This window comes from Pan troglodytes, chromosome 21 (genome assembly GCF_028858775.2).
Source record: "Pan troglodytes isolate AG18354 chromosome 21, NHGRI_mPanTro3-v2.0_pri, whole genome shotgun sequence".
In the NCBI taxonomy this organism is placed as follows: domain Eukaryota; kingdom Metazoa; phylum Chordata; class Mammalia; order Primates; family Hominidae; genus Pan; species Pan troglodytes.
Window position 1 is genome coordinate 44399389 of NC_072419.2, and position 15651 is coordinate 44415039.

At 49.7% G+C, this 15651-nt stretch overlaps 1 protein-coding gene across 2 annotated transcripts in view; it reads right to left on the reverse strand.

The window, feature by feature from the left end:
• Positions 1-4755, reverse strand: part of TGM2 (transglutaminase 2) — a 36948-nt gene extending 32193 nt beyond the window's left edge. Inside the window, exons 1-2 of one of the 2 annotated variants that reach the window (XM_016937902.3) lie at positions 4545-4755; positions 766-945 (exon numbers count right to left, since the gene is read on the reverse strand). In XM_016937902.3, coding sequence (XP_016793391.2) covers positions 766-945; positions 4545-4554 — 190 coding nt within the window. In that variant the 5' untranslated portion in view covers positions 4555-4755. The remainder of the gene's footprint in view (positions 1-765; positions 946-4544) is intronic. The other variant, XM_054674642.2, reaches the window with a different exon arrangement.
• Positions 4756-15651: the final 10896 nt, after the last annotated feature.

The window sequence follows — 15651 nt, forward strand, 5'->3', positions numbered from 1 at the left end:
GGAGAATGAACTGCTGGGACCCAGAACTGCCCACATAGAAGGCTGAAGCTAGCTGGGCTCTTTCTCTGCCACCCAGGCCTGATTTGGGCCTGATCCCAGTGCCTGGCTGGGTTGCGTGGATTTCAGGCAGCAGAGAGATTAGAAAGTTGTTTTGATATGGGAAAGGGCAGACAGGTTCTTTTTCTTTTTTCTTTTAAGGTGGTGTCTTGCTATGTTGTCCAGGCTGGATTCAAAGTCCTAGGCTCAAATGATCCTCTCACCTCAGCCTCCCAAATAGCTGGGATTACAGACATGTACCACCATGCCTGGCTTGTGGATAGGAATTTTTTTACTAGAGACAGGGTTTCTCCACGTTGGTCAGGCTGGTCTCCAACTCCCAAACTCAGGTGATCCGCCCTCCTCAGCCTCCCAAAGTGCTGGGATTACAGGTGTGAGCCACCACGCCCAGCCTGTGGATGGGATCCTGATCAACTTTCCTGGTTGAAGGCTGACCTGCAACCCTGGTGATAATAGGCTTTCAGGAGCTCAGGGGTCCAGAGGCACAGACTTGCTCACAAAGCTGGTGGTCTGCCGTGACATCTCCTTCCTTTCTGGGCCTCAGTTCCCTCATCTCTAAAATGGGGCTGATGACAGGTGGCAATCTCCCAGGGAACAAAGAAGGTAAAGTTATTATTTGTCCTGTTCTCTGTCAGGGTTCTGGGGCATGTCAGGGTGGAGAGGAAGTGGTGGTGGTGGTGGTGGTGGAGTGGGGTTGCAGGTACTCACCGGTCACGACACTGAAGGTGAGACTGTCTACACTGGCCTCGTAGTTGCGGCCCTCAAAGTGCAGGGTCAGCCAGAAGGGCTGGCCCCGTCGCACCACCAGCTTCTCCCGGCACAGGTCGGCTGTGTGGTGGTCTCGGCCATTGGTCTCCAGCTCCAGATCACACCTCTCTAAGACCAGCTCTATGGAAACAGAAGGAGACGCATGAGCCTCGGGGGCATCCTTCAGACCCCCAGTGATGCACCTGCCCTCCCTAGACATGGGGGCCTTGTGCCCTCTTACTCCCCACAAAGCACAGCCATTGTTTCGACTGACCTCTCTCCCCAGCCCTGGTCACACAGGGGCTGGGTGGGGCCCAATCTCTCTAACCCTTTTTTTTCTTTTTAATTTAATTGAGAAAAGGTCTTGCTTTGTTGCCCAGGCTGGAGTGCAGTGGTGTGATCATAGCTCACTGTAGCCTTGAATTCCTGGGCTCAAGGGATCCTCCCACCCCAGCCTTCTGAGTAGCTGAGAGGACAGGCGTGCACCACTAATTTTTCATTTATCAGTGAGCTGGGACTATAGGTATGTGCCCAGCTAATTTTTTCATTTTTGGTTTTGCCATGTTGCCCAGGCTGCTCTCGAACTCCTGGGCCAAGTGATGGCTCCTGCCTTGACCTACCAAAGTGCAGGTGCGAGCCACAGTGCCCAGCTTTGCCTAAATCTTTTAATCACAAGGTTGTGACCCCCTGTGGCACTTCCTAGCTGTGTGACCTCCAGCAGCCATGGGACCAGCAGTATCTACCTCCCAGGGCTGGTGTGAGCAAGAAATGAATTAATGCATGTAAAACACTTAGTACAATGTCTGTTGTGTAATAAATACTCAATAAACACGAGCTATTCTATTGCTATCAGAGGGTTCTTTTGGTTTAAGCAGGGGCAGTATTTGGTACAGGTCAATTACATGGCCTTTGCCTTTAGATCCAATGTTCAATTTACAGGAAATACCCAGGGCTGAGGAAGAAGTTAAACACAGAACCAGGATGCAGTTGACAAACTTCATATACTGGGAAACTATTGACAAAGGGTCCGGTTTCTTTAATAAATAGATTGCAAGAAAGAAAATGAAAAAAACATTGAAGAGAGAACCTATAAAGAGAAACTTAAACCCGTTGTGATGTATTGATCTATTTGGATCTTGATTTCAAAAAAGTATTTTAAAACATTTATTACATGTATGAGACAACTGGAAATTTAAATACCGATGGCATAATGGTGATATCAAAGAATTTTTGTTAATTTGTTTGTGTTAAAAAAAAGAGAGTCCTTATCCTTTAAAGGCATATACTGAAACATTGACAGATGACATGATGTGATGTCTGAGATGAAGGTGCGCAGGGGCAGGAGACACCACGGAGGTCAGGGCTGGGTGATGAGGACATAGGAATTTATTAAACAATTCTGTCTATTTTTGTGTATGTTCAATATTCTCCAAAACAAAACATTTTTAACATGATAGGCGCTTTGGAGACTTCCAGAGGTAGGTTTTAGTTCTGCTGTGTTGCTGTGTGAGCCTGGATAAGTGTCTCTCCCTCTCTGTGACTCCTCCTCTGAAGTCTCAAGGGGCTGCTGTGAGTCTAGAAGATGTGTTGGGAACCCCCTTCCCCAGGGCCCAGCCCAGGACAGAAGCTTGATATGCGAAAGTTCCATTTACAGTTTCAGATGGAGCAGAGGACCAGGGCACGGTCAGGGTGACAGATGGGTGGGGGTCTTGGGGGAAAACAAATCTCATAAACCTTGGCAAGCTCAAGGTCAAGATTGGGAAGCCCTTAAGGTGGGAGGAGTGGGCAAGACAGACTCTCTGAGTGTGGAGCCACTGGACAGCATGTGGTCCAAGTGAGGCCCAGGGGCAGGAATTTGTTCAAAGTCACGCCGCAAGTTGGTCCTTGCAGTGGGAGAGCCCAGGTCTCCTGCTCACCATTGACTATTCCAAAAATGAGATGCGAAGTGCCTTGTGTGTGAATTATCTCAACTTAAATCCCAAAACAACTCCACTTACATAGATGCTATCATGATTCCCATTTTGTAGACAAAGACACCAGGTGGCTCCAGGTCCCAGAGCAAGTGGCTGCTTTGGGATTGGAATCCAGAGCTGTAGGATTCTGTAGGATTCTGTAGGATTCTGCCCTGGGAACCACCTCACTACAGCTCAGTTTGTTCTCCAGCCCCTCTTATGACCACTCCTTCGCCACCATGTCCTGTGTTGTTCTCAAACCTGGGGGCAGATAGTTCTGCGCCACTGAAGTATCAGGGATGTCGGTCCCCGTGTAATCACAACAGAAGAGACCTCAGTGGCCAGAAGGAAAAACTTCCTGCTGGCCTATTGCGGCGAGGACATGTTGTTTTTGGAAACTTCAGACCCAGGGAGCTTGAGCAGGAAAGAGGCCATTGTTGTTCCCATGGAAGACCCTGGAGATACGGCCAGTCCCTGGGCTGTGGGAGCTGGGGCATTTTCTCCATCTGTTGTCCGAAGAAGGGTTTCCAGAAATCATGCCCAGCTCCAAAGATGCAGGTCTAGAATTGTAGGATTTATAGGATTTCTGCACTTAGAAAGGGCCTAGGTCTTCTAGGCCAGTGAGACCTCTGTCAGAAGTGGCCACTGTGACATGGGGCTGGAGGCTCATCATAACTGGCATCTCCAGGATCTCCCAGCCCCACTGAGCCCTGCTTTTGAGCATGGGGGTGAGAAGATGCATTGAGGACAAGCGGCCACCGAGGCGACACATCACAGTGTGTTGGGAGCTGGGTCCGAGGGAGGCAGGTGGCTGAGATCACACAGCAGGGTCAGGTGGGTCCACAGTTCCTGCCACCCATTCCTGCTCCACCTGCCCCATGTCCCTGTCCCACACCACTTCCTGGGGGTTGCAATGGGTGCAGAAGCCATCCCCAGATGAACTTGACCCAAGAGCCAGCTGGGATTCTGGGTCCAGCAGTGACATCCTCCATTGTAGAAATCCCTCCAGCTGGGACCTACGACAGTGCTGCTTGTGTGTGTGGGGGGGAGTCAGGGGCACCAGTATGAAATTAGTTAAGCCTCTGTTCCACTCCTCTCGTTCCTCACAGATGCACCAAAGGCTGGAGCAGAGGACCAGGGCATGGTCAGGGTGACAGATGGGTGGGGGTCTTGGGGGAAAACAAATCTCATAAACCTTGTCCTATAAAATAAGGACACTGTTGTCCTTATTTTATAGGCGAGACTCAACAATTGGCCAAGGTCTAGGGTTGCAGAACGTGAGGGCGGGAAGAACAAGCCTGATTTCCGAAGGCTCCTGGATAGGATGCCGAAAGCTCCTCTCTGGCCGCTGGAGCCAAGGACTCAGCCAGGCTTGGCTTGCACACCACCGGCGTGGCATGCACACCACCTGGTCCTGGCTGGCAAGAACCACCCAAACCTAAGTGTTCTGAGGCCAGGCCAGCACCCCCTGCACAGCTCCAGGCACACATCAGAGAGCCAGCCCCCACTGACTGACTGAGGACACGTGCCAGTGGTCCGCCAGGACTTTACAGTTTACAACACCCCGTCGCGTTCCATTGCCTCACCTGATCCAGGGAGGCAAGGGTTAATGGTTATGCAGTGTGGATGGGGAAACTGAGGCTCCAAGCAGCATTGAGACGCCTCCTCACCCAGCCCGGTCTGCCTGTTGCTCTCCAAATCAGGACTTAGGGATTCAGCTCCCACCGGGTCCTGACCCCCAATGCCCCGGGGCCCCTGAGTGGCGGCTGCGGTGACTCTGATACTCACCCTCGGCCATGGTCGGGCGGGGGCGGTGGCTCCTTCCACTGGCGGTGAGACCCTCCAAGTGCGACCACTGGCGGCTGGCACTGCCGAGGCGGAGAGCGGCGCTAACTTATAGCCCGCTTTGGGGCGGGCCGGGGGCGGGGCCCCGCGGGAAGGCGGCGACCTGGGAGGCCACCCATTGCCCAGTCCCCGGCCCACGCCGCCAGCGCTGGGGCTCACCCAGGGGACCGGAGCCCGAGGGAGGGACGGCGGCCGGACGAGGGCGCCCCCTGGGGGAGCGGACAGGGACACACAACTAGCCCAGGATACAGACACACCTGGACCCACAGACTCAGACCTTGGAGAACAGACACCTGGACACACACGCTCAGACACAGACACACGCAACACCCTCACAGAAACACACAACGGAACCGGGGTGCACCTGGACACACAGATGTGGACTCTTAGGTCAGATCTGGGATCAAGAACACCTCCCCACCCCCAACACACACACACACACACGCACACACTCACACACATACTCAGATATACATACACGGAGAGCAGACGCAGACACACCAAGACAGGGCTGTGGAGATACACACAGAAACACAGATACACTCCCACAGATACACCAAACACGGCTGGCCACGCAGACACAGTGACATGGATACAAATTCAGATTCGAATGGCAGACACACACCAGGACATAGATACAGCCTGACACAGCCAGGTAGCCTTGACCGCGAGCCACACACAGCTGTGGACACAGATGAGCAGGTGTCCAGAGGCACCTGGCACACACACAGACCTCCCAGACACCAATGCCACTGTCAGATGTGGACGCAAAATCAGAGAGGGCACCCACAGACACACAAAGATGTGGCTACTCAGAGGTAGACACACATGCAGGCATGGACTCAGGTACAGACATGCAGACACACCTGCAAAAACAGACACACCCATGTCCCTTCCTGTAGCAAAACCCAGATAATCCTCCGATCTCACCCATCCTTGTATCTGTCTAATCAGCCATCCATCTAATCAGCCATCCATCTACCCATCCATCCACTCACCCATGCATCACCTACCCCCCCACCTATCCATCCACTCATCCCTTCACCCATCCCTCCCTCTGCCTTCTCTTCCCTCCCTCCCTCAATCCATCCATCCACTGAGCTTTCTTGAGGCCCCACTGTGTGCCAGAAAGGAGCAAGACTAACTTTCCAGGGACTCAGCCTAGGACTTCTCGAACCTGGCAACCAGGGGTCCTATCTCTCATCCTGGTATCTCTGGTCTCTTGGTCTCCTGTGCTTCCGGATCCACTGTGAGCCCTGAGCGGGAAGGGTTCCTGGAGAGACAGAGGCCCACGGGGCTTCCCTGGCACTTTTTCCAAAACAAGCTCTACATTCCAGAGCAAGCTCTACATTCCAGAACAAGCTGTACATTCCGGAACAAGCTCTACATCTATTGATGAATTTGGAAGATAGAAGTAGCCCCCGTCTCCATTCCTAGGTGACACATGGCTCAGGGAAAACAACCCGTGTTGCTTCAGTGGATATTTCTCCCTGGGTCAAACGGGCTCTGGCTGGAGTCTTAGTGAACAAACCCACAAAGAGTGTTGGGCCCAGCTGACCCGTAATTGCCCCATTTTACAGAGATTGTTGCAGAAACTGCTCCCTGCAGCTGGTGAAAGCTTGGAGGAAAGAGCAGCGTGAGGAGAATCACCCGACCGAGAGGGAAGTCGGCCAAGAGGCCGGGGTTCAAGTTCCCACTCTGCCCCTGACCAGCTGTGTGGCCATGGGCAGGATTTTGCCTCAGTTTCCTCCTCTGCAAAATGGGGGAAAGAATCCCTCCCTCACAGGCCTGAGTAAGACTCAATCTAAATGACCAAGGTTGGGTGCCTTATACGTGGTGAGCATGCAATAACTGGGGCCCTGAGATTTGGCATGGAAATATCAAGTATCCCAGCACCTGGCTATTTCGGGACCTCAAGGAGAGACGGGAGGCATGGGGACAGTCAGTTCTGCAGAACAAAGGCTGTGTTTCCACAGGCGTTAGCCCTGCCCCAGATGAAAGGATGGGTTTGGCCTTTTCTACCAGGTATTTTTTCCTTTAAAACCCTCAGCCTGGGAGCTCCCTAGAAGACAGGGAGCCACCTAAGTATTTTATTTTTTTGAGACAGGGTCCCACTCTGTCACCCAGATCGTGCAGTGGTGTGATCTTTGCTCACTGCGGCCTCCATCCCTCGGGCTCAAGCGATCCTCCTGCCTCAGCTTCCCTGAGTAGCTGGGACTACAGGAGTGCGCCACCACGCCCAGTTAATATTTCTAATTTTTGTAGAGATGGAGGTCTCACTATGTTGCCCAGGCTGGTCTCAAACTCCTGAGCTCTAGTGATCTGCACGCCTCGACCTCCCAAAGTGCTGGAATTATAGTCATGAACCACTGTGCCCAGCCCAGGAGAGATTTTTAAACTCTTCTTGACCACAGTGTCCAGCATGGTGCCTGGCTCACCACCAGCCCCCAAAAGTGTTTGATTTGAGAAATCATCAGTTCTATCAGCAGCAGCACCAGCCCCATTCTGAACATTGTTATTCCCTCTTCCTGCAGGCCTGGACTTAGTTCATTACACAGAGTGGGTATGTCACGCAGCTCTGGGTTTAAATTTTGGCCTCCTCACTGTGTAGCCATGTCCACTACACAGCAAGTCACTTAACCTCTGTGCCTCAGTTTCCTCATTTGTAAAATGGGGGCAGTATTGGTACCCACTCCACAGTGTCATGAGGACTGAGTGAGCTAATTCATGGAGAGTTTGTACAGCAGCAGCCAAACAGTCAGCCCTCAATGGATGCTGGCTGTGAGAAGAATCCCATTAGATTATTCCTGGATCCCAGCACAGGGCTTAGCACAGAATTCCAGGCCTGTCCCGCACCCAGCCAGCTGCCCCCACTTCCTCTCCCACATTCCACAGAACTATGGCCACCTGAGTGACGCATGGCGTTGAGCAACCCCAGGATGTGGCCAGCCGGGGTCAGGACTGGCTTCTAGGAAGGTGGCAGACAAAGGCCAGAACCCAGGCTTGGCCCAGAGACCTGGATTCCAGTCCCAGTGACCAGGCACCCTTGCCCCTCTCTGGGCTTCAGTTTTCCCATTTGTTCAAAGGGACTGGGAAACCGTGCCCTGTCTTACCTCACCGGGGCTGTAAAGGTTTCAAAACTCCACTGAGTCCCAGAGAGGGTGATCATGGCCTCAAGATCCCCGGACACTGCAATCAGGGCCCTTTGTCATCTATTCAGGGGAAGTGTTGTGCAATGCTTAGAGCAGGAGGGCTGTGAGGTCACTCTTGGCTGTGTGACTCTGGGTAAGTTGCTAGGCCTCTCTGAGCTTCAGTTTCCTCCTCTATAAAATTGGTATCGTAAGAGTCCCTGCCACTGGGGATTAGAGATAATGTTTCTACAGTGCTTACAGGTCACATAGTAAGTACTCAGTAAATGTCACCTAAGCTTTATGATGATGTCATCAAGAGTCAGGACCCTCTCCAGAAAAGGGAGAGTCCCCGTGTGTGGGTGAAGCAGGCTGCAGTCAATGTAGCATATTTATTTGGTGGGTGTTGCTCAGAAAGACTCTCTGTCTCACAAATAAATCTTGTTCTCACAGCCACTGATGCCTAGAATCCCAGCGTTAGAGAGATTCAGTCCCTTCCACAAGGATTCTCAAGCCTCAAGGTGGAGACAAAGGTGAATATTTAGAAACTTTGGAATAACCCACTACCAGCCAGATATTCCATTTAAACCTCACAGTATGATTCTTATCATTTGTTAAATGAGGAACCCTGGGTTCAGAGAGGGGAAGTGCCTCACCCAAGGCCACACAGTCAAGAAGTGGGAAAGCAGGGCCTGTGCTGGCTCCGCCGAGGTTCAGAGGTCAGTCCTGTCTCCCCGTGCCCTGCAGGGCAGTCCTCAGGGGCCTGGGCCATGTCCAGTTCTACAGCTTTCAGCAAGTGAGGCCTCCAAGGACTGCAGCCTGTGCTCCTAACACATGGCATGTGGTATACACTGGGTGCTTGATAAATGTTTATGGCCTGAGGGAGGAATGAGTTACCCACAGCTGGAGAAAGAATAGAAGGAAGGAAGGAAATACAGAAACAAGATTAAAGTTCAGAAAGGTTGGAGAAACTGCCTAAGGTCACACAGCATAACCAGGCTCTCAGGCCCTGGCTCAGCTCAGCCACTCCTCAAGGACAAGGTGCCTCCAGGCCAGAGACAGACGTAGACAGCTGATGTGACAGGGAGGGAGGGTGGGGTGGGCAGGAGTGTGCCAGGGCATCTGGAGGCTTTTCTACCAACTACTGACTAACCGGGATGAGCAGTGTCTGGTGTGAGGGAGCACAGGGAGGGTGGCAGGCTCTCCTGAGGTGGGATGGGGTGGGGTAGGGGTGTTAGGTTGCGGACTTAAGGAAAATGTCAGGAGGCAGGCGTGACCTTTCAAGCCCTTTGAGAGAATGGCCTGTCTGGGGCAGGATCTGGGTCTCCCAAGCTGTGGGGGACAGAGAACAGGGCATCTGTCGAGGGAGGGAGGATTCTTCCAGTGTGTCCACTTTGCAGATGGAGAAACTGACCTGGTCGTCTTGTCCTCAGCTCTGACTCCACAATGTACCACCCTCCAGGTGTAGCGCATCCCCCTTCCACCGTCCCTGCAGCCGGCATGGGGTCCCAGCCCCTTGAGCTTGATGGGCCATGGGCAGGCGCTTTTATTCACTTCTCCGAAGCGTCAGTTTCTGCTTCTGTAAAAGTGAGAATCACATCCCAGACCTCATGAGGCACTGAAGGCCCTGCAGGGCTGACCCAGCTTACCCTTCAATCACATCTTCCACATTCATCCCTTCCAGCCTCACCAGGCATGGTACTTGCCCTCAAATGAGCCCTGCAAACACCCACCTCTAGGGCTTTGCTCCAGCTGTGCCCTCTACCCAGGATGGCCTTCCCTCTTCACCTATTGAAGTTTAACCTAGGCTTTACCCACCCTCCGGAAACCCACCCAGAGACTTCCTTCTTGCTCTATTGGCCCCACACCCACAGGACATAGTCACAGCCTAACTTGTATAAGTTCTAGTGTTTGTGTATCTCTGTCTCCCTCCATCCACCTGGCTCTCAGTAGCTGCTCAATAAAGGCTTGTTGAATGAATTAATGACCGTACCAGGGGTTCTAAGGAGGAGAGAGAGATAACTTGTTCAAGCCCAAGACAGGTTCTTGGGGTTAGCCCGGGAGCTCTGATAGGATTTGTGGTGCCAGTTGCCCCTGGTAGGACCAGGAATCAGGGTGAGGTGCTAGGGCCTCTCGCAGCCTTTGTTGTCTGCACCAGAGATGAAAGATCTGGGTCTGACTTACCCTCCAATCATATCTTCTACAATCCCAGGACAACCATTGGGAGATAAACAAAGGACAGACCTGGGGATGTGTGGGTAGCAGAGTAGGAATACCCACTGCTGGGCCTCAGAGGGGGCAACAGCCTTTCCCCAGGCCACACAGCAAGTCAGGGCAGAGTCAGGGTGGGGCTCCAAACACTATAGAAGTAAGTAGTGGCCCTGTACCAGCCAGGACATTGCATGAGGTATGATTCCACAAGACTGTTCAATTTCTATGGGAACAGATAAGTAAATATACATACAGTACATACATATAAACATACAGAAGAAGGTTTGGAAAACTCCAGTCCAAATTGCTGGCAGTGGTGGGAGGAGATATGGGAGTCTATGACTGGGGGACAGGCAGTGGTAAGTTTTGAAATTTGAGAAAGCTGTTTTTATGTAGCTTGGAATTGGGTGTTGCATTTAACAAGGAGTGGGAAGGAAGATGAGGCTCAGATGCTGGAACCGGCAGTGAGTCCCTGTGGCAGGGGCCACAGCTCCAGGCTCCAACTTGCCCTCCTCTTATTGGCTGTGGCCTCCTCTTCTACAAAAAGGACTCAACACAACACGCCATCCTGCTGGGCTCAAAGGATGAGATCAGAAGAAACGGGAGATAAGGAAAATAAGTCAATTCTATTATTGTTATTATGATGTGGCTCCAGTTCCTAGCAATCCAGACACCCGAGGGAACGGGGAGTTTTAGGATTTTTTTGGAGAACAGAGTTCTGGCCATCTCTGGCAGCAAGATTTGCTTTTCTCATAGGACTCAAACTGACAATCCGATTATCCCTTCCCTAGCACACGACCCTAACAAAGATGGTCATCTGATATGACAACTCCAAAAGATGAGGAGACATTAGGGCTCAGGAAACACTAGAGGTGGGAGGTGCTGAGAGGGTCAGAAAAACCACACAAGCAGGACCGGAGCTCTGACATTGACAACAGATGGCGTCATTTGGTGTTGGGATAAACAATCCTGCTCATTCTGTGCAGATAGAGCAGGGCAATTGTCAATGATTGCCGTGGTGACCCAGAGCCATCCTATGAGTAGAGAGACTTTGTGACTTGCACATTAAGCCCACAAGACACTTTTAACTCCCTTCTGGGTTCTTCTAGCAGTAGCAAGGTTCAACTACAAGGACACGGGCCTGGGTTCAAATCCAGCTCTGCCATCGACTGTCCTGTGTGATCTTGAATGAATCACAGCACATCTCCAAGCCTCAGTTTTCCCCTCTGTGAAATGGGGGTGATAAAAACAGTGCCTACATTACAGGATTTTTGTGAAGGTTATCACCATTCTTGGCAGACAGTAAGCATTCAAATAAAGGTGGTTGATTACTCAGCAATAAAAAGGAAAGATGGATTGACACATGCTACAACAAGGATGAACTTCCAAACCATCACGCTAAGTGAACACAGCCAGTCACAAAAGACCACATATCATCTGATTCCATTTATACAAAACACCCAGAATAGGCAAATGCATAGATATGGAGGGTACATCAGGGGTTGTCAGGAGCCAAGGGAAGGGAGAAAGGAAGAGGGAGGAATGAGGAGTAACTGCTAATGGGTACAGGGTTTCTTTTCGGGAGTAAAGAAAACATTCTAAAATTGGATGGTGGTGATGTTTGCACAAATCCGCAAATAGACTAAAAGCCATTGAATTGTACACTTAAATGCATGATTTTTATGGTATGTGAAATATATCTCAAAACGTGGTTTTCAAAAATGTTTGAAAGATTTAAAATAAAAAAGCCAGGAATAAAGCTCTGAAAGTCTTTGCAATATTGTCTCACTCTCAAATAAAAAAAAAAATCTAAGAGAAGCTGCACATGTATGTGCCCAAGGAGATGTCTCTAGGAGGGGTCTTTACAGCATTGTCTGTTATGGCAAAAACCCATCACAACCTAAGTGCCCAGTAGACGGGGTTGGATAAAGCAGCCATGCCTGGAAATATTACTCAGCAGTTGAAAGAAAGAAGAGACAGTCTCCTGTGTGTGGACATGAAAAGAATTCCAAGTCATAATGTAGAGCGAAGAAAGCACATTGCAGGACATTGCATGAAGTACGATTCCACCAGACTGTTCAATTTCTATGGGAACAGATACAGTACATAAATGTAAACATACAGGAGAAGGTTTGGAAAAATCCACTCCAAATTGCTGGCAGGGTGGGAGGGGATATTGGGGGCCATAACCAGGGGACAGACGGTGGTAATGAAAGGTGATTTCAGTATTCCCTGGAAGGTGAGAAAAGTCTTCTGTGAAGAAATAATGTTATCTATCACTTAGGTAATTAAAGATTAATTTTACAAAAAAGAATAACCTGTTTTACATTTAGAATTAAGCTTTTATTAAAAAAGGAGATACTCCAAAATAAATAAATTCTGGCAAAGTAGGTAGAAAAAAGTAAAGTCGAAGATAAAGGAGAAAGTGAATGTGCCCCCCACAAAGCCCACAATCAACCCCTAAAATACTTTTGTTAATATTGGCACAGTCTTGCAGAACCAAACCCAAAAACAAGCACATGAATAAATAAGAAATTCAAGATGAGAATTGAATCACATCTAAGAAACGTAATTTTGAGGGCTACACCAAGTTTCTGTTTACTTCACAAACTGTTTATGTCTCAAAGTGCTCCTGCAGCACCACCCTGGAAAGTGCTTGAAAATCTTCTATTTTGTGATTTTGTGTCAATGAAGGTTCAGAGAGGTGCAGTGTATTGCCCAAGGTCACACAGCTCAGAAAGGGTGAAGCAGGGGTGCCGAGAAGTGCTTGCTGGAATATCATGCAAGGGGAATTAAGCCTGCGTCGTGGGTGCCTGGCCAAGCTCCCATGGCCATGTGGGGCTGCTGGAGACACGGAGGGATGAAGCACCAGCATACTACAGCATTCCCCTACATCCCTCCCACAAGGCTGAGTCATTGGCTGTGTCTGCCTGGCACACCCAGTTCAGTCAATAAGAGTCAAACACACTTTCATTCATGGAAATAAATGACCCTTTGGGGGCAGTGGCGGAGCTCGTTTGACTAAATTGAACACAAGTTTGGCTAAACTGACCACTTGTTTCTCCTGCCTGTCTGATGAGCTGCTTGAGTGACGTCTGGCTGAACTGAGTGCTTGTAGGTCTGAAGGAACATTCAGCTTGACCCAGTTAGTTTAAATCCCTGTCTTCGCACCTGCAGAGGGGCTGCCGTCACCTCGTGCCAGCATCACAGGAGACGGGAGGTTTGGCCTCAGTCCTGGAAGGGCAGGGCTCAGTCTCCAGAATAATAAACCCCACACACATGTACAGGCATCTCTAGTTGGTGGTGTCCTCTTTGTAGGCACAGCGAGTCCTTTGTTTTGCCTCTGGCTGACTGCTCTTTTCTATAGGTTTGTTGATACTGTCAAACTGTCAATCAAGTGGCCCCACCCAACTCTAGTTAAGGACAGGTCTGGGACCCAAACTCAGCCTATCAGACGCTCTTCTGGGACTTTGACTCTTACAACTCTGACACAAGTTCTAAATAATGGTTGAAATTTGCTGGTTCATGTCTAGAACTACGTCAGCTCTCATCTTTTCTAAAGTTGGGCTTTTTAGCTGTTTATTTGATTTTTTAAAAGTCATATTTATGGAGTTAAAATTTACATACAATACAATTCACCCATGTTGTATTACATACAATACAATTCACCCATGTTGTATTACATACAGTGCAATTCTCCCATATCATGCAATACAGTTCTGTGACTCGACAAACATATATAGTCGTGTTACTACACCACAATCATGATATAGAACATTTCCGTCACCCCCCCAAATTCCCCTCATGCCCTTTTGCAGGCAATTCTCTCCCCCTACCCTCCGCCCCTGGCAACTACTGATCTGGTTACTGCGCCGATGGTTTTGTCTTTCCAGAATGTCATAGGCATGAAATCACGCAGTATACAGCCTTTTGTGTCTGGATTCCTTCGCTTACGGTAATGTATTTGATTCATCCCTGTTGTTGCAGGTATCAGCGGTTCATTCCTTTTTATTACTGAGTACTATTCTGTCGCATGAATATACCACAATTTATTTGTACATTAACCAGTTGAAGGACCCTGGGGTTGTTCTAGGTGATTATGAATGGAGCTGCCATGCACATAGAGGTACCACTCATTGTGTGGACAGATGTCTTCACTTCTCTTGGGCAAATACCTGTGAGCCATCCCCATATCCTTCCAGCTAATTTTTTGGTTGTGGTTAAGCTGCACTGAGCCTCTTTTCATTCATGCAACCCAAACCAGGTTTGGGTCCCAGACCTGCCCTTAACTAGAGTTGGGTGGGGCCACTTGATTGACAGTTTGACAGTATCAACAAACCCATGGAAAAGAATGGGACAGTGACATCTCCCTCGTCTAATTCTCCCAGTGACTCTATGGGGTTTATGGATTATTGACCTCATTTTACCAAGGAAACGGAGGCTTGGAGAGCCTAAATAACCTGCCTCAGACCACACATCGGGTACTCGAATCTAAATCAAAGTCACAAAGGAAGCCACAGCCACCTTTCTAATTTCCTAGTCACCTTGGTGGGAGGGGAACTTTCACAAGGAAGGTTCTAACAAGTTTTTATTGACTGATGGGTGATCGAATAAATGCCTCACTCAAAGGAGTTTATTCTCTGGGCCTCAGTTTCCCATTTGTGAAATGACATGTTTGGACCAAGTAATGAATTTCTGATGCCCCTAGTGTCCGTGATGCTCACATGCGGTGGCTGTGAAAGTGGAGTCATCAGGGCCTTCTTTTCGGATGAAGAATTCCAGCAAAAAGGAGCTGGTGGGGGAGGGGGAGGGGGAGCCCAGCACTTACTCCCCAATCAGTTCCCACAGGCGGCCTCCTGAGCTTGTGCCCAGGGCTGGTTGACCCCTAGAAGAGCAATTTGCACTTCCTGCCTTTCTGGCCTAAAAAACGAAAAGAAAAGAAAAAGCCCCTGTCACCTTGGATTAACATCACCCCCTCTGCTGAGAATCTTCTAAGGGGTGCAGCCCCCTCTCTTCACCAGTATTTTCAGAATGTCCAGTTTTCTAAACAAGACTTGACAGGGTGGTTTCTTTTTTAAGCTTTTTAAAATAAAATAAATCACCCTGTGCACGATCCTGGAACCTCCAATTAGACTAACCCTATGGTTTCCTAAGCAGCAGCCAGATGTAGGCACAGAGAGGTAGGAGGAAGGAAGCGACGGGGGCCTCACCTATGAGCCGGACTCACCTGCTTCCCAGGTCACCTCCCTTCCCACGGCTCACAGGACAGTACCCAGGCCCATCAGGAAGCTCATAGGCAGAATGACTGAGGGTTTCAAGGCCTGACAGCTCCTAGCTGTACAACCTACTGCAAATTTCTTCATGTCTCTGACCTCAGTTTCCACACCCTGATAATGGGGGTAACGAGAGGACCAAGCTCACAGAGTAGTTAAGAATAAATGAGTTATTGCAGGGTTTAGTGTTTGGCGCAGGGAAAAGCTGCAGATGTTGACTGTTTTTAGTACTCTTATAATTACTTCTATGGGCTTTGAGGACCTCGATTCCAACTGCCCCCCTGCAAGTCAGCTCTGAGGGTAGGTGAGAGAGCATGGTCATTGTTCACCTCCTGTGTGCCAGGCTCTGTGTGAAGAAGCTTTATGCATGTGATTGCCCTCCGCCCCCTTTTTTTTCTTTTCTTTTCTTTTTTTTTTTTGAGATGGAGACTTTTGCTC